The sequence below is a fragment of the Acomys minous genome (genome assembly GCF_964271855.1).
Source record: "Acomys minous genome assembly, chromosome: 16".
Classification (NCBI taxonomy): Eukaryota; Metazoa; Chordata; class Mammalia; order Rodentia; family Muridae; genus Acomys; species Acomys minous.
Genome location: NC_140498.1, coordinates 98,253,865 through 98,277,526, shown reverse-complemented (window position 1 = coordinate 98,277,526; position 23,662 = coordinate 98,253,865). Strand labels below are relative to the sequence as shown.

The following is a 23,662-nucleotide window of genomic DNA, read 5'->3' as shown; positions in this document are numbered from 1 at the left end:
GGATTATATAGACAGCACCTGGCCAAGTCCTTGGCATACAGAAGTCCTCAGTAGATACAGAAGAGTTTCCCCCAGTAAGTGGCAGCTCCCCTCAAGTATTGGTTTGTGAAGGGCTGCTCCCCCACCCAGTGGGTACTAAAGCTGGAACCTTGTCCTTTTCGCCACCTTAAGATCCTTGGCATGCAGAATGCTGTGGAGATCCATGTGCTCAATTTTGTTCCTAAACTGATGAACAGCAAAAAAGTTTAAAAATTAAAAAAATTTAAAGAGGAAAAATAAGACAGTAGAATACTATCCAGCAATGAAAATGAAGCACTAAAACAGGTACAACACGATGCAACTTGAAAAAGAATTCAAAAAGCTACACAGTGTATAAATCTTACTTATATGAAATGCACTGGCAAACACAAAGTGATGACCAGAGGCTGAAAAAGAAGTGGATGAGGAGAGCTGCTCCCATGAAAGTGTTCTAAAAGTCGGACTATAAAAATGGGCGTACAGCTGCAAATGTACTGGAATAACGAGCAAGGTGCACACAGGAGCAAGTTTTATAGCTCATAAATTACACCTTAGTAAAGCTATGGCAATTTTTATTTGGGGTTAGAAATGTAGCTTGGAGGTGGGGAGGGCGCTTGACGTGGTCATGGCCCAGGGCACTCTCCAGCGCTGAAAACAAAAGTTTTGTGTTTAGAATTTTTTCCATGTGGATGTGCCATCAGTTTAATATAGTTTGTTGCTTCTCCTTCTCCCGTCCTATCTCAACGTACTAGACGTTGAACCCGAGTTCTGACATCTTTTTACTTCTTAAGACAAGTCCCACTTCATAGTCCAGTCAGGCCTTGAGCTTGTGATACTCTGCCTCAGCGTCCTTGTGCTAGGAATGCTGTCGCGTGGCGATGGATGATGTTGGCACAACACACACTTCCAAACACTCAGCAGAAAGCCGCCTGCACCGCCACGGAGGCGGGGCCGGGCGGAAAGCCACGCCCCGGGGCGTGGCCACGCGGATCACGTTACCCACCAGTCAGAAGGCCGCAAGGGGGCGGGGGCGGGGGCGGGGCGAGTCCGGGGTACGCCACTGCCGCCGGAAGCTCAAGGCTTCTTTTTTGTTGCTGTTTTGGGTGTTTTTTTTTTTAACCTCCCTCCTGCGGTCCGGTTCGTTCCTCTAGGCTGGAAGTTGTTTCTCTGAAGGGAAGGCCCACAGAATTTTAAGGCCGCTTGAAGGTTTCCTCAGTTCTGCCCTAGTTGGGTGGTGGCTAGTGGCCGCAGAGGGGCACCCTCTCCCGGAACGAAAGCCGCGCGGACAGTCTGTTTCCGGGGGGTTGCCCGAGACCGGTGCTCCGTTGCGCCCCGCCCCTTGCACGGCCACGTACTACCGGAGCCGCAGGGTTGGGCCGCTACGGGTGAGGGTTGTGTGTGACACTAGTACTGAGGAGGGTCCAGGCCTTGTGGTAGAGGACGGTGGAGGCACTGCTGGGGCAACGCCGCGCCCGGACAGCGTCGGCGAGACGGATGCAGAGTCCGGGGAGGGTCGCGCACACTTTGGGTCCTCGGCGGCCAGCTCAAGTCAGCTTTTCCTTTTGCTCTCTCGGGCTGAAGCCTGCCTCGCAGCTCGTGTCAGTACCGGCTTGGTAAAAAGCAGGGGCTTCCTCTGCGCCTCACGGGACGCGGTCGGCCCCGAGAGCGTGCGCTTCTGCTGCTTGGTTGGGTCAGCGTGTTTGAAGTCTGCTCCTTTTGCAGTTGATGACGGTCGTGACGTGGTGGCAAGTCGTTCAATACGTGGGGGACTTACTGTTTCGGTTCTGGTGCTCAGAGGTGTTTCACGGTGCTGCCGAACATGGACAGTGGAGTCACTGACTAGAGAGAGCTAGCTGAACAGCCCACCGCCTTTCCACAGGCGCTTACTGAATGTCTGTGGAAAGACAGGCCCTGTTTGTAACAGGTCCCAGGATACAGTAGTTTTGGGGCCTTTGTTCTCAATCACTTTATGGTGGAGGTATACTGACAACTCAAAACAGTTGTTGAGAGGATTAGCTTTGTCCTGCCTGTGCAAGAGTTGGCATGAGTCAAGGCAGGCCTCCATGGCAAGACGCTTCTGTACAGAATTGTTGAGAGGAATGTCTCAAGAAGAGTGAGCAAGAAGCGTAGAGACCCTATGGAGAGCTGTTGTACTTCTGTGTGTATAGTATAGCCAGATAACGACAAAAGGCACGGCATGTAAAGGGTATAGTCATAAGTAGGAAGCACATAAAAGTGATCTCCAGTTTAGGTTAAGAGGTTTGTATTTTCTTGTCAGTGAGACATTGTAAGCCATTTACAGCTGACTCATGACCTTTACATTTTAAATCCTATAGTATCTCTCAGTTACAGTACCTTGAATGGAAAGAAAAAGCTGGATGTTGTGGCTCAGGTCCGTAATACCAGCTCTTGGGAAGCCAAGACAGGAAGACCTAACCAGCTTGAGGCCCAGGTTTCATAGTAAGATGCTGTCTCAAAATCCGAAAGCAGATTGGAAAGATGGCTCAGTGGTCAAACGTCAGAGTCTGATAACCTGAGCTCTCTGGAAGCCCCGTGGTGGCTCTCTCAAGCTGTCCTCTAACCTCACACACCTGTGCCTATGAACACAGACACAATTTGTAAACTCCTGTCCTCTCTACTCCATAGAAAAGAAAGGAAACAGAAGAAATGAAAGTCATCAGATTTCAAAGTAGCTGGGTTTTGGCCAATTGCTTCAAGTACTGTTATTTTCTGAAGTGAGAATATAGCTTGAATTTGGCTTTTACTATCAAATTTGAAAGGAGAAATAGTTGGCCTGTTTATCAGAGGCATGAACAGATCCTGTATCTTGCTGTAGTCAATCCTGGAAGAAATTTTGTATTCATTTTCTCTGTTTTTATGGATGAGGAAATAAGCTAAGAGTGGCTCAGAAATCTACCTAACAAGATCTTACAGCCAAATGGAAGAACAGGCTTTGGAGCAAACATGCTTAACTCAGAACCTGTCACTTACGTCCTTACTGGACCTGAGGCTGGCCTTCGGTTTTCACTTCCATAGAGTGCTGTTTGCTATTGCTCAATCATGCAGGTGCAGCATCAACCAGACATCAAGTCCTGTTTTATCTTTAGCTAGTTGATGATAACCTCAGTAATAGGGTAGCTATTGTCTGTGGACCATGTCCGTGGACTCTGCTGGGGAAAGCTCTAATCCTGTTACATCTGAGATGGTAGTCCATCAGTGTGAGGACAGGTGAGCTGCTCAGGTTAGGGTTGGAATTTCTCAGTTATAGCTTTGTTCTGCCATCTAGAAATGGGAATGCAAGTGGGTAGACATGAAACTATAAGTTGAGTAAAGTGGTACGTGACTGTAATCCTAGTAATCAGAAAGTGGAAACAGGAGAATCTACTGGAACTAGGAACTACGCTGGGCTGTGTATCGAGTCTTTGTCTAAAAAAAAGTCCCAAGTCCAAAACAAGCAAATAGAGCTGGCTCAGTCAGTAAAATGCTGGCTATACAAGCATGAGGCCTGGATTCTGACTCTTTGCTAAAGCCCGCGTAAGAAAGTCAGGCATGGTGTGTGCACTTGTAACTGCAGCACCAGGGAGGTGGAAACAGGTAGTCCCTGGGCTTACTGGCCAGCCAGCATATTCATATTGATGAACTCCAGGTCAGTGAGAGATTCTGTCTCAAAACCCAAGATGAACGGCACCTAAACATGTGCACATACAAATGCACAGAAAGAACCAAACTGACCAAACAAATGAAAAACAAAAAGACTAACTATAGTGAAAATGACCTTTTAAAAAAAAAGGTCACAGATGTAGTGTGTATTACTAAAAACAGCTTTTTTTTAGCCTCCCCGACCCCGGCTGTCTCAGCTTCCTTGGTGCCTGGAGATTTGCCTTTGTGAGCAGCCTGAAGTAATGAGACCCTGCGTGACTGAGTCATGCTTACCAGAATTCAGAGGCGTCTGAGGTTAGACAGTAAATGCCAGTCTGTTGCCCTTCAGGCAGGACTGCTGTCAGAAGCCCAACTCTTAGCACAGTCAAGACATTTTCTCTCTTGTCAGCTTCAGGAAGACCTAGCTGATTGTGAACAGAAGCCATCTGAGTGAATTAGCCAGAGTCAGCTGTAATTGGGGTCCTCTGTTCTGGAGGGCTGAACCAAGGAGGAAGGACTGCTTAGTCAGGGGTCTTGATCAACACCAAATCAGAGTAAGGGAAATTAAGAGGGGCATATGTGGTGGTCTCTAGCTTGGCTAATGTTTGTCTTTATGGACAGTCTGAGTTATGGGCATTGTCGCTGCTTTTGAGGCAGATTATCTCAGCAACTCCTTGGCTGCCTTCCTTTTGTATTTGTCCTGTACTAGACTTGTACTAATCATTGGCTAAGTTGATAGGCTGAGCTGACTTTATTATTGGTGGGTTCCCTCAGTCACAGAGGACATGTGTCTGCAGTAACAGATGTCAGTATGCAAGCCTTGGTTCAGCATCACACCTTGTGAGTGAGCACCATCCTCTCAGGCTTCCTACCTCTAATTCCTCAATGTGACTTTTACTCTTTTGGGAGAGGGTCTCAGCTTTGTAGCCCCGGCTTACTTGGAACTCACCGTGTAGACCAGATTGGCTTCAAACTCGAAGACCCACCTGACAGAGTCCTGAGTGCTAGAATTAAAAGCATGTGCTACCGCACTTGGTTTCAGGATTTGTAAGCTCAGGGTGCAGGTTATTTTGTCATGAAACATGTTAAGCATAGAGCAGAAGCGATACTATGGAACTTCTGAAGAGCACAAATAGCAACATTCCTACAGTATGCCTGAAAGCTTGTAGTTAAATCTTACCTTTTGATAAGGAAATAAGTTAGTAATGCCACCAGCACACTTCAGAGCTAATAACTAATTGCCAGACTCATGGTGAAATTACATTTTCCTAAATTCCATCTACTGTAGTGGTTACTGATCCTGCTAATGGGGAGAAATGCATGGCCACCTACTGTGAGAGGCCTTCTCTGCTCTCTATGTTAGCTGCCTTTCTGTGTGTCCTTGGATCTCCCTTCAACAGTTCCCCAGCTAGCATACTATTACCTCATCTTTTGGCAGTTGTTTCTTTAATTTTCACTCCTCTAGAGCTGAGTAGCGTAGCTTACAGGGGTAGAATTGCCTAGTCGGAGCTTTGGCCTTAGGCACGTTCATTTCAGGTGGTTTGGCATCTAAGCCTGTCTCGTTGATAAGCTGCTGGCCACGAATGGCTATTTAAGATCAAACTTAAATACAATTTAAAGTTCAGTTCCTCAGTTGCCAAATGGACAACTACAATAGATTATGAGCTCTTCTTTTTTAAAAAATGTTGGAAGTTTTGTAGATGCCACCAGGAGAGACTGAGTGCCTTAGGGAAGGACCAAGGTGTAGCTGGTTTGATATTTCATCCTCAAGACCTAGCATGTTGTAGGTGTTTGGGGATTGTTTGTGGGGTAGAAATTTGTATTTGTTTTCTATGCAAGTTGGGATTCTTGTAACTGTTGCTTAAAATCTAACAAATTAGGTTTCATAATGCATTTTTTCTTCTTCCACCAGGAATCATGGTATTACTTGGTTTGACTTCAAGCCATTTGTGAACCATTAAACCTTACATGAAAATGGAAAACAAACTAAAATCCTTCCTAGAAGCTCTAGACTGTTGCTGATGGCAAAAACCAAACATAATCCAGAGTGAGTTGGAGCTCCTCAAAGTCTCCTTAGCCCGAACTGCACTGACCATGGATGGTGCATCAGCCAAACAGGATGGCCTCTGGGAAAACAAGTCCAGTCCTGAAGCCTCACTGGCACCACTACCTGACGAACCAGATAGAGCTCCGCGTAAGTCACCAAGCCATCCTGTGCTCTAGCATTTCACTCTGAAGAAGATGGGGTGAGCTAGTGTTTTGGAGGGGGCATGAACTCTTCATTCTCTCAGAATGTTGCAATAATCTTACAGATATTTTCATTTGGTGCTAATTTTAAATCAAGCACAGTCTGCAGTCAATAGACTAGGAGCCATTGGCTATAAACCGTGGCCAGCAGTAGAGCTGCTTCCTGAATACATCTGTGGATCTCCACTGGTGAATCTTCATTAGTGCTTGAATTCTACCATTTTGGTTGATTGTTTGCCAATGTTTTAATAACGGAACTGATCAGTGGTCTAGGATTCCTGCATCACATTTCTGGGAATAACTTAGTTGATTCCCATATCCCATGCAGTTAGCAGCTAGCAATGAAATATGAATATACAGGATAGATTATTATGCACTGGCTCTCTAGCAGGAATTGCCTTGTAGGTCTTACGATAGTCAAGCAGTGAGTATGCAGTAGGCAAGGCAGGTCCTGGTATTCTCGCCTGAGACAGTAGGTTCTTAACAACATCTGAGATCTGCCACACAACATTTATGTTACTTGTCATGGCGGTTGTCAGGGTTAAAAGAAGTAATGTGTGTGACCACTTAGATCTACCACTCGTGAGATTCATACAACCTATATGCATAGGGTAGTTATGAAGGTTAAAAGAAGTCATATAGCCGGGCGTGGTGGCACACTCCTGTAATACCAACACTAGGGAGGCAGAGGCAGGCGGATCGCTGTGAGTCCAGGACAGCCAAGAGTACAAAAGAAACTCTGACTTGAAAAACAAAAACAAAACAAACCACAAAAGTCATATATATAACGTGCCAGAAGAGCTGGAACGTAGTCAGTGGTAGATGCTTGCCTGGCAAGTGTGAAACCCTGAGTCCCTTCCCGCTGCCTAGTGAGCATCCAGGAGGTGCACGTAGCCAGCGTTGTCTTCTGTAGTCCTGCCCCGCTGCCTAGTGAGATGCACGCAGCCAGCGCTGCCTTCTGTAGTCCTGCCCCGCTGCCTAGTGAGCATCCAGGAGGTTGCATTTAGATTTTGTTTAAGTGTAGTATGTGCTCAAAACTCACTTTGTTTAGCAATCTACACATCAGAAAGTGGTATTAACCACTTGTAACCTGTATCTGAGATGCAGAATCCCTGCACTTTTGTTCTACATTGCGGTGTCTTGGACATTGAGGATTTCTGTGCTTTACCTTCTACTTGGGGCTTTCCTTTTTTTCAAGGACTTTGTATTTATAAATAACAATCCTGTTTTCACAAGAAAAGGGAATTTCCTTCATGCCCTCTGGATATATCTTGGTACCCATTGATATCGGTGCCTGTGAGACTTTAAGCCACTGAGCCTGGGAAGTCCTCAGGATGGACCCTCCCTTTTTCCTTATTGATAATTGGGTTACACATCAGGGAGCAGCAGAAGAAAGTCTTAAATTTGACTTAATTTTGAGAAGTTTTTCTTTATCTTTTGAGAAAGAACTGTGTTTTAGTTTTTTTTACAATAATAGCAGTGGTTGAGGCTGGGTTTGTACCATGAGTGGAGTCCTTGTGGATAAACTTGGGTTTTAAATTTTTTAATATTTTTGAGGTAGAGTATCTTGGAGGCCAGGCTTTCCTCAGACCTGCTATACAGTTAAGGATGATCATGAACTTTAGGTCTTCCTGCTCGAACCTCCCAAGTGCTGAGATTATAAGCATGAACAGCCACACCTTACTTGTAAAATTGGGTTTTTATAATACCTAACCCTTGCTTATCAAGCCAAAACCAAGTTTGGTTTCTGTTCACTTTAGCAGAATCACTCTGACTAGATCATGTGCCTCTTTAAAGGAGAAAATATTCTGAATTTACTCTGAAACCAGCCCTTGAAAATGTGAACTTGGACTATGATTAACCCTGTTGTCACCTGCACATGTTAGAAAAAGTCTCAGATTTGTTTTAAGCCTCTGCTCTTCCCCCCAACAACTAAAGAAATGGACTTTCAAAGTTTTTTGCTTTTAATTTTTCTTATTTAAATGGGAATGAAACATGAGTGACATAGCACAGTCATAGTGTGGAGGGTGAGGTTAGCGTACAGATGAGGACACGAGGCTTTCCCTGAGACAGCGATGGTGCCTGTTTCTTGAGAATCAGAGGAAACAGACTTACAAAGTGTGGAAAGGCTATGCTCATGGCACTTACTCAAAGCTGCATGTCTGGAAATGACTTAAACGTCTTCAAACACTGTGTCTAACATACTTTTTTTCTCTTTGCAGATGCCAGTGTTGAAGAAACCAGAGTTTTTAGGGAAGGAGGAAGCCCAGATAGATCCAGCCATGAGGCCCTCTGTCAGAATGGGCAGTTCCCAGACCTTCCGTTGTCTCTTGATCCCACAACAAGCCCAGTGGGACCCGATGCCTCTGCAGGTGTGGATGGTTTCCATGACAACCTAAGGAAGTCTCAGGGAACTAGTGCTGAGGGCAGTGTTAGAAAAGAAGCTTTGCAGTCTCTCAGACTCAGTCTTCCCATGCAAGAAACGCAACTGTGTAAGCATCCGTTCCCACCGGCTCTTCCCACCCCTTGCTATCAGCATCTTCTACTTGGAATCAGTGCCTGACTGCCCCTGCGTGAGCAGGCCCGACCTGCCCTTTCTTTTCTTCCTACTGAATGGGGGAGGCGGAGGCATGCATCTTAACGGTGTAGCTGCCCTTTAAAGAGCGCAAGTAGGTCCGGGTGTTGGAACTTTGTGCAGTGGAATCAGACTCCCTGACAAGGACACCTCATGTCATTCTTCATGGGTGGCCAACAAACAGGCGGGAATTCTCACAAGTCCTTTGTATACTTCTATGCATACCCAGATTTTTTTTGTTTTTGTTTTTTTTGTTTTTTGTTTTTTTTTTTGTTTTTTTGAGACAAGGTTTCTCTGTGTAGCCTTGACTGTCCTGGACTCACTTTGTAGACCAGGCTGGCCTCGAACTCACAGCGATCCGCCTGCCTCTGCCTCCCGAGTGCTGGGATTAAAGGTGTGTGCCACCACGCCCGGCTCAGATTTTTTATCATTGTCTTTAAAAGAGAAACTTATACGACTGTAATTAGCTATGTGGAAGACTAAAGGAGGAGGATTGAAAATTGAGGTCAGCCTGAGCCGCTTAGCAAGGCCGCCATAGTCAAACAAAACAAAAGGCATCTTAGATGCTGGAGAGATAGCTCAGCCATTCAGGGCACTAATTGCTCTTGCAGAGGACCCAGATTTGGTTCCCAGCACCTACATAAGACAGCTCAGTAATCCCAGCTCCAGGGGTGGGTATCTGCACTCTCTCTCTCTCTCTCTCTCATACACACACACACACACAATATGATTAAAAATGAAACTTTTTAAAAGGTAATTTTAACTTGGGATTTTATTGTTCAGTTAATTTTACATGATTAGAACACTTGGTTTTATCGTGTGGAAATAGTTCCCCACTGCCCAAATCAACTTAAGAATGTGTTGGCAGCTCCCTGATGCTTTTCTTTTTTTCCCTTTTTTCTTTGTGTGTGTTTGTTTTTTCAAGACAGGGTTCCTCTGTGTAACCCTGGCTGTTCTGGAATTCCCACTATAGACCAGGCTGGCCTCAAACTCAGGGATTCACCTGCCTCTACCCCCTGAACGCTGGAATTAAAGGCATATGCCACATTGCCCAGCTTTCCTGATGCGTTCTAATCCTTGACCATAATGCGCAGTGTTATGGCTAGAGTCCTGATACATGAGTCTTTGGGCCTGTAAGCTTGTTTCTCTGTGGATCAAGCAGCACTTTAGTGTTGCCCCACATATATTACTAGTGACTGGTGAGGACACTTTCCCCTAACATCTCTTCAGTGTGTAGACAGTCTTTCTTTTTTGAGGTTTGGGTTTGTTTATTTGGTTTGGGTTTTGTATGTGTGTTGTTGTTTTGGAGGGTGGGGTGGGTTATAGGGTTTTGTTGTTACTGGGTTTCTTTCTTGTTTTGTTTTTGAGAGTCTTGTTTTGTATCCAAGGCTATTGTTGAATTTGCTGTAGAGACCTGGACTGGCCTCAGTCTCCTACCTGCTGGGGTTCCAGGCTTTTACCCACTTTGTTGTTGTTGTTATTTTGAACTGTTAATTTTGTTTTTTGAGATAGGGTTTCACTATATAGCCCTAGCTGACCTAGAACTAGCTATGAAGATGAGACTAGCCCCAAACTCAGAGATCTGCCTACCTTTGGCTTCCGAGCACTGAAATTGGGTGACTTTTGTGTTAGTTTTTGAGCTGAGGTCTGTGTCTTCAGGCTAGCCTCTGCTTCCTAAACTCAGAGTATCCTCTTCAGCCTTCCACGGAGTTGAGACCAGGCCATGTGTCACTGTACCTGGTGCCTCATTATTTTTTTGTTTCTTTGGTTGGTTGGTTGGTTTTTCGAAACAGGGTTTCTCTGTGTAGCCTTGGCTGTCCTTGAATCACTTTGTAAACCAGGCTGGCCTCAAACTCACAGCGATCTGCCTACCTCTGCCTCCCAAGTGCTGGGATTAAAGTTGTGCGCCACCATGTCCAGCTTTCATTATTTTTAATACATGACAGTGATGTGATGATTCATTATTTTATTTTAATTACCAGAGGATTTGAGCATCTTCTTATCAGTTGGACATCTGTACATTGTTTTCTAAATTTCCATTGTTGTGTTGGAACTATTTACCTTTTTCTTCACAGGTATTATTTCATCAGTGCCATAGTGTGTGTGTGTGTGTGTGTGTGTGTGTGTATATTTTATTTTCTGAGAACTTGCCAGCATTTAAGTCGAGAGACACCTTGTGGGCAGGGAATAGCTCAGTGGGTGAACATGCAAAGCCTGATAACTTGGGTTCGATTCCCCAGAACCCATGTAAATGTGAAAGGAGAGAACCAACTGCAGAGCTGCCCCCGGCCCTGACTCAGGCCGTAATATGTGCGTGCACACACCCAGAGTGAAAATGATTAGTTTAATACATGCAGGGTCTGATGAGATGGCTCACCTAGTAAAGGCATTCGCCGTCAATCCTAAGGACACGCATGATAGAAAGAGAAATGGCTCATACAGTTTGTCCCCTGACCTCACAAGCATGCCCTTTGTGCGTTCCCACTTCTCCAGTAAATAAATAAATATAATTATACTTTTGTTTTTTGTTTTTTCAAGACAGGGTTTCTCTGTTAGCCTTGGCTGTCCTAGACTCATAGACCGGGCTATCCACCTGCCTCTGCCTCTGGAGTAGTGGGATTAAAGGTCTGCACCACCACGCCCAGCTAACTATACATGTTTAAAGTGAGCTTACTAGTGATGTCACCTCCACTGTTCTGGGGACTTCACACCTTTCTAGTGACAGTGTATGGATCTGATCTGATTCTCATCCTGACCCATCTCACACAGCTTGTCACGGACCTTTAGTTCAAACCCAGGTCAGTCTGCTGATTTGTGACATCTGTGCAGGGGCCAGAACTCTTGAATTGGTCAGGCACATGGCAAACCACTAGAACTACAGTAGCTCTGGGAAGAATCAGTGCTAAACACAAGGGTGAGTTCCTAATGAATTTGGTAGATGCACAGATTTAGAGAGTATTTTGAAAGTCTCATGTATGTATGTACATGTGTGTGTGTATGTGTGTATTCTTCAGATTCTAGGCCTGAAGAGGTGTTTATAAAAGACTGTTAGCCTGGCAGCGTTGGCACAAGCCTTTAATCTCAGCAGAGGCACAGATAAAAAACAAACAACAACAAAAGATTGTTAAATTATTGCATTTACCTCTTTTTTGACTTCTTAGCTCTTTGCTGATGTTTCACAGACAGACATATCTACTGGTATTAGGATTAAGCCACACTTGGGTTTGCAACTGCAGTAATTTTAGGTAAACACTCCCTTTAAACAAAACATTAAGTTTTAAATATTTCAAATCTTTTTTTTTTTTTTTTAATTTTAAAAGGTTCCATGTAAATTTACTATCCTTGAGTGTGAGCTCTGGATCTGAGTTCATTTGTCAGGAAGCTGATGTGACCTGCCCTCGGCCCTTGGAGGCAGAGCCCTGTAGGTCTGCACTGTGCACTGGTGCTGCAGCAAAGCTAGTCAGTCGTTATGTCTAAGTCAATAAGGTTCTTGGGTTTACGTGGTATTACGTCTTATTACTTCAGTGAGATAATCCATGAATGTAACTTTATAAGAAAAACATGTCTTGTGCTGTGAAAAGAGGCCCACCATGGCCTTGTGTCACTTTAAGCACAGTTCTGTGCTGTACTCAGTGGCTGTGGTTCTCAGTTTTCTCTCAGTCTGGAAATCATCATGGACTGTGGGTGACTGTGTAAGGTTTACAAGCTGAAACAATCTGGTGATTAAATCTAAAACAACTCGTCTGTGGTCACCAACTTGTTTCCTGTGCCCTGCTTCCTGTCAGCCTCTCAGTGGCCATTTCTTTTGCAGGTTCCACTACATCCTCATTGCCCTTGGAAAAGGAGGAGCAGGTCCGACTGCAGGCCCAGAAGCGCTTGGAGGAGCAGCTGATACAGTACCGGGTGAAGCGCCACCGAGAGAGGGTGAGGCTCTTGGCCTGGAGCGCGGGTTCTGAAGTCTACAACGTTGTGTCCCTGCCTTCTTCTGGGTTGCCCAGGTTCTCCATCTCCTCACCTTTCCCTTTGTGTTCTTTTCTAGAAGATACTGCTCATTTGCTTAACTGCTGCATATGGGATGTTTGTTACCCTCCTCCTGTGTCCCTGCCCTGGGATTACATTAACTTGGTAGAATGACAGGATTGAAAATTTCCTATAAGAGAAGGTTATGCTACAGCTGGAGAGACGGCTCAGTGGTGAAGAGCACTTGTTGTTCTTCCAGAGCACCTAGGTTTGATTCCAGCAGACACAATATGGCATCCAACACCCTCTTCTGGCCTGGTGCACAGATATGCATGCAGGTGAAACACTTTAAAACACAAAAAGCAAAAATAAATTGTAAAGTTAGTTATGTTAACATACATAGCTTGAATTTTTCCTTTATCCCAAATATCACTCAGGCCATTTTGCAATTTCTAGTTAGTATAATGATGTAAGATATAGGAATACTCACGTCTTTAATCCCAGCACTCGGAAGGCAGAGGCAGGTGGATCGCTGGGAGTTCAAGGCCAGCCTGGTCTACAAAGTGAGTCTAGTACAGCCAAGGCGACACAGAGAAACCCTGTCTCAAAAAACAAAAAACAATAAAAGAAAAAAAAAAGAAATAGGAACACTGACAAACAGGAGAATTAGTGTCATGTGCAGGTTTACAATGACTTGGAAGATTATGAGAAATCAAATAAAAACCATTATTAGGTTTAAATTGGTGTTAGGAAATTTTCTGTTTGTTATTCCAGTTCATTAATGGGAAAAATCAGTAATTATCCTGCCATGACCAATTATAAAATTACTTGGAAAAATAATTTGCAATAACAATAAAATAGCTGGGAATTAAAATAATAAACAGTGTTTAAAATGGAGCAAGAGTTCCACAGGGGTTGGGTGTTGTGGCACTAATCCTAGTACAAAGATGGATGCAGGAGGATCACAAGGCTTCTGTCAGCCTGGACCACGAAACCCGTGTGTTAACATCCTCCTCTCCTCACAAAAAAGGGTATCATATGTTTTACTAAGTTTGTGTAAGCAAATATACCTAAAGAGACTCACTACCTCTTGAATAATTACAAAACTAAAGTAGACCTATGTTGCTGTTAATTTAAGGTTATGGCCTAATAAATGTTTGTTATTGGGCTATAATTACTATGGCAGTTTTTTCTTTTTTTCTTTCTTTTGTTTTTTGGTTTTTCAAGACAGGGTTTCTTTGTGTAGGCTTGGCTGTACTAGACTCACTGGCCTTGAACTCACAGCAATCCGCCTGTCTCCCAAGTGCGCTGGAATTAAAGGAATGCACCACCATGCCTGGCTTTACGGCAGCACTTTCTAACTCTCTACCAATAAAATAAAAAATAGCCTTGTCAAACAAACCCTGACTCTAAAAAAAAGCCTTGGTTCACCTGGGGCAGGGCAAATATTAATCCCCTAAACTACCTCCCATATTGGGGCAGGTACCCTGCCATCTGCTTCTAATAATTTCTGTTGAGCTATACCTCCCATCCATAATACCAAATATTTGCTAATGTTCATTTTCTGGACCAAATGCTCCATCCATACCGGCCATGTGCTTCTTATTCTACCTAACCCATGGTGGCCTCCTTTCCCAAGATCCTCTCTGTCCCAAAATCCTGTGAACCTTAGCTACACCTATCCCATTTGCCCTGCCTGGGTGTGTTGGGTTTTTATTGGTCAAACAGGAAGAAGTTTTTAGGCAAGGTTACAAACATTTTGGGGTATGTGAGTCTGCTCATTTGGGCAGCAACCAGACCGGCGACCCCAACAGACCTAATTCAGAACTTTTTGTTGTTGTTGTTTTGTTTTTTCAAGACAGGGCTTCTCTCTGTAGTCCTGGCTGTCCTGGACTCTCTCTATAGACCAGGCTGGCCTCAAACTCACAGAGATCTGCCTGCCTCTGCCTCCTGAGTGCTGGGATTAAAGGCATGTACCACCATGCCCAGCTTTCAACAATACTTGATAGTGGCCAGCAAAGTTTTGCCAAGAAAGTTAGATAAGAAGAAATTATTATGTTACTCAGGTTAAAATGTTTAGAAGTGCCAGGCACGGTGGCACACGCCTGTAATCTCAGCCCTAGGGGAGGCAGAGGCAGGCAGATTGCTGTGACTTCAATGCCAGCCTGGTTTACAAAGTGAGTCCAGGACAGCCAAGGCTACACAGAGAAACCCTGTCTGGAAAAACAAACAAATAAAAGTGTTGGCCATTAAAAGCCCTGGCCTCAGGCACAGGGACAGTCAACACTGCAGCCTCAGTGGTGAGAGACTGAAAAGCAGAAGATCTGCTGCAGCTGACATTCTAAGGCCCTGACAGACTTGTTGGTATAAAGAGTGTTCATTGGCGCATGCTTTCTGAATGACGGTTTTAGAATACTACTTGCTAATCCTAGTCATATTTTTACATTTTTGTTTGTTTCTCAGTCCAGTCAACCTGCAACAAAAATGAAACTTTTTAGCACACTGGATCCTGAGCTCATGTTAAATCCAGAAAACTTGCCAAGGGCCAATACTGTAGCTGTGACAAAAGAATATTCATTCCTGCGCACCAGCGTTCCTCGGGGGCCCAAGGTAGGCAGCTTAGGGCTGCTGGCACATTCTGAGGAGAAAAAGAGTTCCAAGTCAAGCAAGATTCGGTCTCTGGCTGACTACAGAACTGAAGATTCCAGTGACTCTGGTGGCCTTGGCTCCACTGCTGATGCTGTTGGAAGTTCTCTGAAACAGACTAGAAGTAGCACTTCGGTTGTGTCTGAGGTGAGCCCGTCCCCTGAGACTGAGAACCGTGTGGAAAACGCGTCACTGACCGGGGACAGCGTGTCGGAGGCTGACGGGAATGAAAGTGACAGCTCCTCACACAGCAGCTTCTCTGCCCGAGGGACCCGTGGCATCCTGGTGAATGTGGGCACGCCAGGAGCAACTTACGTAGTTGATGGCCGGGAGATTTCTGCTGAGGCCCTGGGCCAGTTTCCTTCTATTAAAGATGTACTACAGGCTGCGTCAGCTCAGCATCAAGATCAGCACCAGGAAGTCAATGGGGAGGTGCCGAGCCGCAGAGACAGCATCTGCAGCAGGTAGGGCAGCAGCTGCGACCCTTGCCTCTCAGCTGCTGCTGTGCTGTGTGTCTTTGGTAATGTACGTTAGCTGTTCCCCCATGCACAGCTCTGTCAGTTTGTAAGTAGTCAGCTCTAAATCACTGTGTGCTATGAAAAACATCTATCTCCTTGTACGTGTATCTCTTAAGACTTCCCAGGTGCTTGCAAGTCCTGTTCCTGGAGCATGCTCTTCTGTAGCAGGCATGGCCTCAGATTCAGCTCACCCTCAAGGTGTATATTTTTAAATCTGGGAGGAAGCTGGATGTTGGTGGTGCATACCCATGAACCAAGCGCTTCAGAGGCTGAGGCAGGAGGATCGTAAGTTCAGGGTCAGTCAGGTTATGGATGACCTATGTATTTACTACATTAAAAACAAAAACAAAAACCCTCTCCTTTAAAAAAGCAAAAAACAGGGGCTGGAGAAATGGCTCAGAGGTTAAGAGCACTGGCTGCTCCTCCAGGGGCCCTGCGTTCAATGCTCAGCAATCACATGGTGGCTCACGACCATCTATAATGAGATCTGATGCCCTCTTCTGGCCTGCTGGTGTACATGCAGGCAGAGCACTGTATACATGATAATAAATAAGTAATAAATCTTTAAAAAAAAAAAAAAAAAGCAAAAAATGAAACCCAAAGAAACCACTACAGAGAGGAGCAGAGGCCGTGTAAAAGTACGCAGTGTGATGAAGTGTGAGCTAACAGCCGTTGGGGCTCATTGCCTGACTGTGTGCTTCTGCCCCTAGTGTGTCCATGGAGAGCTCTTTTGCTGAACCACAGGATGAGATGTTGCAGGTTCTTAAAGATAAAAGGAGACTTGAAGGGCAGCTGGAGGCTTTGTCACTAGAAGCCAGTCAGGTAAGCGATGTTTGATTGTTGCTCAATAAGCCAAATCTTTGAAAAGAATATGTGGGTCGTTGCTGTGTGTGATTTTTACAGATAACCTTAAGTGTAATTCATTCATCAGCCAAGTCGTCCATGTTACTCGTGTTGTCTGTTGGGTGTGTTGCTCCCTGACAAAGTTGTGTTCATTTATTTATGACTCATTCCTTCCCTTGTCTCCATCAGAATTTGGAAACAGCCTGTCCCATGGGAGTCTGTGACCGTTAATTTCTCCTGGTAGCTTTATGTTTCTCTAATGGAGTAAAAGTTTCAATTGTTAAAGATTTATTTATTTATTTGCGTCTGTGTATGTGCTGGGGTGGACATGTATGTGGCATGTACGTGCTGGGTGGCTCTTTCTACCATATGAGTTTGGGGAATCACAGTAAGGTGATCATGCTTGGAAGCACGCGACTTTACCTGCTGAGCTATGCTGCTAGGCTGTGGCCTGCTTTGTCTGAGGTTAGTTTTACTATATCTTGCTTTTATTTGGGGGAGGATAAGCTGGAGAGATGGAGTAGCGATTAAGAGCAGTAACTGCTCTTCCTGAGGACCCAAGGTCGGTTCACAGCATTCAGGACAGGTAGCTCACAGCTAATATAACTTCAGCTCCAGGGGCACCACACACCCTTTTCTCTCCTCTGTGTACACACACATAAGCATAGAGAAAATTAATTTTTAAAAAATAATTCTTCATTCCTTAATTTTCAGTTTTTACTGTTTTATGTGAAGCTTTTTATGTTTATTTATGTATTTACTTATTTATTTTGAGAGAGCTTCTCATGCAGCCCAGGCTGCCTTTGGAGCTTGCTACAGAACTCAGGATGGACTCTTGCTCCTCTGGCCTGTGCCTCTCAATGGCTTGGCTTTATGTACTTATTTATTTTCAATAACAAATAGCTAGATTTTTATCTTTCTATCAATAGTTTAGAGTGAGGCTGGATATGGTGCTGCACGCCTTAAATCCCAGTACTCAGGAGGCAGAGGCAGGCAGATCTCTGAGAGTTCAAGGCCAGCCTGATCTACAAAGCAAGTCCAGGACAGCCAAGGCCACACAGAGAAATCCTGTCTCAGAAAATTAAAAAAAAAAAAAATTGTTTAGAGTGAGTCTGTTCAGGGGAATTCAGCTATGTGCTTTATGAGGGAGAACATACAGAGAGAGAGAGGGAGGGGCAACAAGAGGCCTGAGCTGAGGCTATGAACACACACTACAGGGGAAGAACCGTGGTTGAAGCCATGTGTGGTGAGAAGAAACTGCTTGCTCAGTACGTGTGTCAGGGTTAAAAGTTATTTAGACACAAGCCAGTTGGTCCAGTTATATATAACACAGTCTTCCAGAGGGATTTCAGAGATTTTAAGAGTAATTTTTGGTTGTACAGTTTTCCGTACCATTTCTGAGTGTAACAGTCTCATCACATCCATTCGTGCTTCCTCTGTGTACCCAGTCCTGAGGTTGGTCTACGTGCTTCCACTTGCTTTTTTCCCCTAATGCTCTTGGGAAGTGGGGCCTATGGACATCTGGCAGTCTTCTGTGGGTGCCAGTTATTCTGGCTCTAAGCCCCTCTTGATCTGGGTACAGCTCAGGGTTAGAGCATTTGCCTAGCGTGCATAAGTCCCTGGGGTCAGTCCCCAGTGCTGCAAGAAAATAAGACCTTGTTGACTTACTTCAGTTACTTTGGTGGGTTTGTTCTGTTTGTTGAACATGTTACCTTCACACTTTTCCTTAACTTGTTGTGCTCTGAGTTTGTAGACATACTCTTAGATAGACTTGGGGTGAGTAGAATGTGCTGCTGGCTGGGGCTTGTCTTTTTAATTTTTTATTTATCAAAACCCCCTTTTGTGGCACTAGAGATTGAATTTGGGTCCTGTTGCGCACTAACCAAGCACCTGCCACTGAGCAACACTCATAGCTCTCACTTGTCTCGTGGCTGTTCTCTGAGCTCCTGGGGCCTGTTTGCTCGCTATGCTCTGTCCTGTTGCATTGTTGCTGTAGTCACTCAGTGCCATTCTAGCCCAGTATTATGGCTTAGCCCTTGAATTTCTACCACAGCTGCATTTTCCTGCAGATGTTTTGGGCCCATTTTTCCTCACTGGTCACAGTCTGACTGCATTTCTCCGTCAGGGATCTGTCAACTTGTTTGATAGCTAACCATCATGTTTAAGTGACTGGTTTTGCGGTAGAGTGTTTCAAGTAAAACTTATTTTTCTCTGTCTCACTGATTGTAAATGTAATAGGTTTCAGCAGTTGGCTAAAACTGTGGTTGGGAGGGACTTACATTTCTGAAAGCCATGATGGTTGTTTGGGGGTATTTTTAGGCACTTCAAGAGAAGGCTGAGCTACAGGCCCAGCTTGCTGCCCTGAACACAAAGCTGCAGGCACAAGTGGAACTCAGCCACAGCAGCCAGCAGAAGCAGGACTCTCTTAGTTCTCAAGTGGACACTTTGAAGCAGTCTTGCTGGGATCTAGAACGGGCCATGACTGACCTGCAGAACTTGCTAGAAGCTAAAAATGCCAGCCTGGCATCCTCAAACAATGACCTGCAAGTGGCAGAGGAGCAGTATCAGAGACTGATGGCCAAAGTAGAGGACATGCAGAGAAGCATCCTGAGCAAGGACAACACAGGTGAGGTCTGCAGCCAGGTGTGATGTCTGGGTCCTGTCATTGGTGTCATATGGAGGAAGTTTCGTGTTAGCCTGACATGAATACACAGAGTCTCCATATTGCTAACGTCAGTACAGTTTTGGCTGAACTTAAGAGTCTATATAGGTAATACAATCTCAGAAATTGACTATACTTTTGACTCCTACAAGTAATCCTTTCTACTCTTCCTCCTAAATCCAGTGTTTTGGGGGTAGTTGAGGTGTACATTTATTCTACATTTTGTAGCTTGTCTTTGCTACTCCTTGGCTTCTTCTTTCTTCACCCTTCTCCACCCTTTTCCTTCCATACTTTGAACCACCTAACACTAGATGGGATAGAGGGAAAGGGGTGACATCATTGTTAGATGGCTTCCGGTGAATTTCATGGGGCAAGTTTGATCTTTACTGTCAAGATATCCAAGTCCTTCTTACTTTAAGTTTCTTCTTTACACACGACTACTTAACAAACCACAACCAACAAAAACCAACAACAAACAAACCCCATTTCTTGGGGCCCTAGCATTTATGTACCCTCTGAAAAGTTCCCAGAATTCCAAACATCACACAATTGCAGAAACTATCTGCAGCTGCCAAAATCACATTCCTACTAGAGCACGAGGCAAACCATAGTCAGCTGCTGGGGGCAGTCTGAAGTAAGCAGCCCCATGTCCCAACACTGGGAGATTAAAATGTGTTTTAATTTCTGTGTGGGGGGGGGTTTGTTTGTTTCTTTGTTTGTTTTGTATGTGTGTCGGGGGGAGGGGTTAAGACAGTGTTTCTCTGTGTAATAGCTCTGGCTGTCCTGGAACTATCTTTGTAGAACAGGCTGGCCTCGAACTCACAGAGATCCGCCTGCCTCCTGAGTGCTGGGATTGAAGGCTGCACCTTTCTCTCATTACTTTGGAATTGAAGCACTGCATCAAAGGGATCATAAACTCTCTTCAACAATCTTACTCTTTCTGAGATGGAGTTTCATGTAGCTTAGAGTGGCCTTGAACTTGCTATGTAGCTGAGGATGACCTTGAACATCCTTTTGCCTCCCATCTCTCAAGTGGTAAGCTAATACGCTTGTGCCACGATCCCTGGTTGTCAGAGTTGGGGTGACTGTTGCTGTGATGAAACACCATGACCAAAGCAGCTTGCAGGTCAGGGGTTTACTTGGCTTATGCTTCCTCATCACTGTTCATAACTGAAGGAAGTCAGGACAGGAACTCAAGCAAGGCAGGAACCTGGAGGCAGGAGCCAGTGCAGAGGCCATGGAGGGGGCTGCTCACTGGCTTGTCCCCATGGCTTGCTCAACCTGCTTTACTGTACAACCCAAGAATACCAGCCCAGGGGTGGCACTACCCTGAATGAGGTGGGCCTCCCCACATCAATCACTAATTAAGAAAATGCCCTACAGGGTTACCTATAACCTGATCTCATGGAGGTATTTTCTTAATTGAAGTTTTCTCAGGTGACTTTAGCTTGTATCAAGTTACATAAAACTATCCAGCCGACTGAATGGAGGAAATGTCTTCAAAAGACAAGTAGTTTCATAAGCTCGGGATATAATTTAAAATGCCTGGTTTTGTTTGTATTGTGATTTATTTGTATTATTGGTGACTGACTTCTCCTCTGCCCTTTTACTCTTCTCCTACCCTGATCATGCAGAGTTGACCAAGTGACAAACTAGCAGGTGCTAGTGCCGTTTCTTTATGGCAAATAGATGCCGTTAGGTATCCAAAGATGAGAGCCACGGCATGGCAGTTTCTGGAACACAGGGTTGGGATTTTTGGTTTTTGGTTTCTGTTTGATCATTGCAGATTCCATAACTGGAATTTCTTCCCAGCCAAAATTATTAGGAATTCCATAATTACTCATAGCACTTTTTATGGATTGTTCATGATGTGGCCATGATATTAGAAGGCGGCAACACTCAGATCCCCTGTTTATCCTCTATCTTGCTCTCAGCTCAGACTGTTGACATGTGTCCTTTTTGTATCTGTTCAGTGCCACAGGTCCAATTTTGGGCTTTCTTGGGGGGGTAATTTTGCTGTTTAAAATGGCTCTAAAGACCAGACATGGTGGCACATGCCTATAATCCCAGCACTGGAGGCAGAGGCAGGTGAATTACTGTGAGTTCGAGGCCAGCCTGGTCTACAAAGTGAGTCCAGGACAACCAAGGCTACACAGAGAAACTCTGTCTCAAAAAACCAAAAATAAAGAAAGAAATAAAATGGCTCTATATATGAGGAGGCGCTGAGTAATTTTGTGGAGAAGATAGTTTGTTCCAGAAACTTTGCTAAGGTATAGTCTTACATAGAGCTGCTTGCCATGAGCTTTATAGTCATTCATAAATAATTTTTAAATACATTAAAAAAGATATTATTATTATATACAGTATTCTGTGTGCATGTACACCTTCATGTACACCTGCAGACCAGACGAGGCCCATCAGATTACATTATAGATGGTTGTGAGCCACCGTGTGGTTGCTGAGAATTAAACTCAGGACCTCTGGAAGAGCAGTCAGTGCTCTTAAGCTCTGAGCCATCTCTCCCACCCCCATTCATAATAATTAAGATAAAAGACAGGTTGATGAATAATTACAGATAATAGATAATAATTCCATACATACTAAATAAGGTGTGTTTAAACAAAATCACAGGTAAGTAAACAGAAACTTAAATCAGTTAATACAAATGTTGTGACTTGGGACTCATAGGAACCCCTTTTCTTTCTGGGAGCAGTGGTTCCTGTCCACCACTGCTATTTTTGTGGTGACTGTATAGACCATGGCCACTGTGTAACACTAACTGTGCTGCCTCTCTCTATACTATATATACTTGGACTTTAGGTCAAATGACCACTCAGCTGTAGCTTTCCTGTTAGTGCTGGTTAGTCAGAGTTGGCTGTGCTTGCCTACCTACAGTGCATGACCTTCGGCAGCAGATGACAACCCTACAGAGCCAGCTCCAGCAAGTACAGCTGGAGCGCACAACACTGACCAGCAAGCTACAAGCATCACAGGCTGAAATCACGTCTCTGCAGAATGCCCGGCAGTGGTACCAACAGCAGCTTGCACTGGCCCAGGAGGCCAGGGTCAGGCTGCAGGGAGAGATGGCCCACATCCAGGTACAGTGCAGGGGACTCCCCTCAGGGATGTGGAGCATGCTTTGCCCTGCATTACAAAGGTGTTTCTAAACTGGGTACGAACAACATCCAAAACTCTAGTGGCTAAGACAAGAGGGTCACATGTTGAAAGCTAACAGAAAGGCCAGACAGGTGTTTATGGCTTTAGGTATCATGGGTATGTATTTGTTGAGCGTCTGCTTTCCACCAACCTCCTCTCTACAGGAGCCTCTTGTGTCTTCCCTTCAGCCAAAGGGTAAAACTTTGTTTGACTCAGGCCCTCAGACCCACACCTCATGGATTTTGAGGCTCTCCTTCTGTCTTCTGTGCTTTGAATCTCTCATGTGATGCTCTTATATGATTAAAGAATTTGGCCAGTAGTCCTTCCCAAAATTTGATTTTTCTCTGACTACTTGGTTGGCCTCAGCCAACAGATACTTCTATGTGAACTATTGCTTTCAGGCTATAAAAGGGACATTTGTCTTTTTCCTATTTTGTTAAAAGAAGCTAAATAAGCCAGCCTTTGAGTTTGCATGTACTGGTCTGTTTATCCTTTAGACAGAAGTAACACCGATATGTATGCCTTAGCATAAAGCCTATCTGGTGGCTTTACTTAGGCAGCATGCCTTTGATGCATGTAGGAGAAAAGGCAAGTTTCTGGAATGTATTTTACTCTGAAGGGAAAATATAATACAGCCAGGGCCTGACTGGCTATATTGATTGAAGATGCCAAAGAGCACTTTCAGTCATCTTTTTAATAATTTACCTTAGCCAGGCATGAAAACACACATCTATAATCCCAGAACTTGGGAGGCAAAGCCAGAAGGAGGTGGATCTCTTAGAGTTCCAAGGCCAACCTACAGTCTACAAAGCAAGTTCCCAGACAGCCAGGGCTACACAGAGAAACCCGTCTCACACAAAGAAAGACATAAGTTGCTATGTTCTTTAGGTGTGCAGTGTTGAGAGAAGTAGGGTTCATGTGTAAGTCAGGGGAATTGGCAGATAAGAGTAATCAGGAGAGTGTCAAGTGGAGAAGCGTTTGCTGTGTCTCACGTTCTATGACTAGGGTCTTCGTGCTGCTTCTGTCCCGGCCAGCTGCTCGCTGTTCCCAGGAGCACTCAGTGGGGTAGAAGTGGGGCAGCCCTTCTCTTTGTTGTCTTTTTTAAAAAAGATTTATTTAATTATTATTTATACATATTCTGTCTGCATGTGTGCCTGCACACCAGAAGAGAGCACCAGTTCTTATTGTAGATGGTTGTGAGCCACCATGTGGTTGCTGGGAATTGAACTCAGGACCTTTGCAAGAACAGACATTGCCCTTAACCTCTGAGCCATCTCTCCAGCCCCTCTGTTTGTTGTCTTTAAACACAATCTCATCAACTGCTGTGCTTTCTCCCTTGGTCTGTGCAGCTTCTCTAGCTCTGAGGCCCACCCTTCTGCCCCATCTTGGATTTGTCAG

At 44.7% G+C, this 23,662-nt stretch overlaps 1 protein-coding gene across 5 annotated transcripts in view; it reads left to right on the top strand.

Annotated features, from left to right (window-relative positions):
* Window positions 1-1,091: 1,091 nt before the first annotated feature.
* Window positions 1,092-23,662, top strand: part of GOLGA3 (golgin A3) — a 43,886-nt gene continuing 21,315 nt past the window's right edge. The window contains exons 1-8 of one of the 5 annotated variants that reach the window (XM_084762239.1): window positions 1,092-1,403; window positions 5,570-5,851; window positions 8,127-8,396; window positions 12,291-12,403; window positions 14,903-15,549; window positions 16,314-16,425; window positions 18,766-19,072; window positions 22,004-22,206. In XM_084762239.1, coding sequence (XP_084618365.1) covers window positions 5,752-5,851; window positions 8,127-8,396; window positions 12,291-12,403; window positions 14,903-15,549; window positions 16,314-16,425; window positions 18,766-19,072; window positions 22,004-22,206 — 1,752 coding nt within the window. In that variant the 5' untranslated portion in view covers window positions 1,092-1,403; window positions 5,570-5,751. Of the gene's footprint in view, window positions 1,617-1,750; window positions 3,247-5,569; window positions 5,852-8,126; window positions 8,397-12,290; window positions 12,404-14,902; window positions 15,550-16,313; window positions 16,426-18,765; window positions 19,073-22,003; window positions 22,207-23,662 lie in introns of those variants that run through there. The other 4 variants (XM_084762240.1, XM_084762238.1, XM_084762242.1 and 1 more) reach the window with 4 other exon arrangements.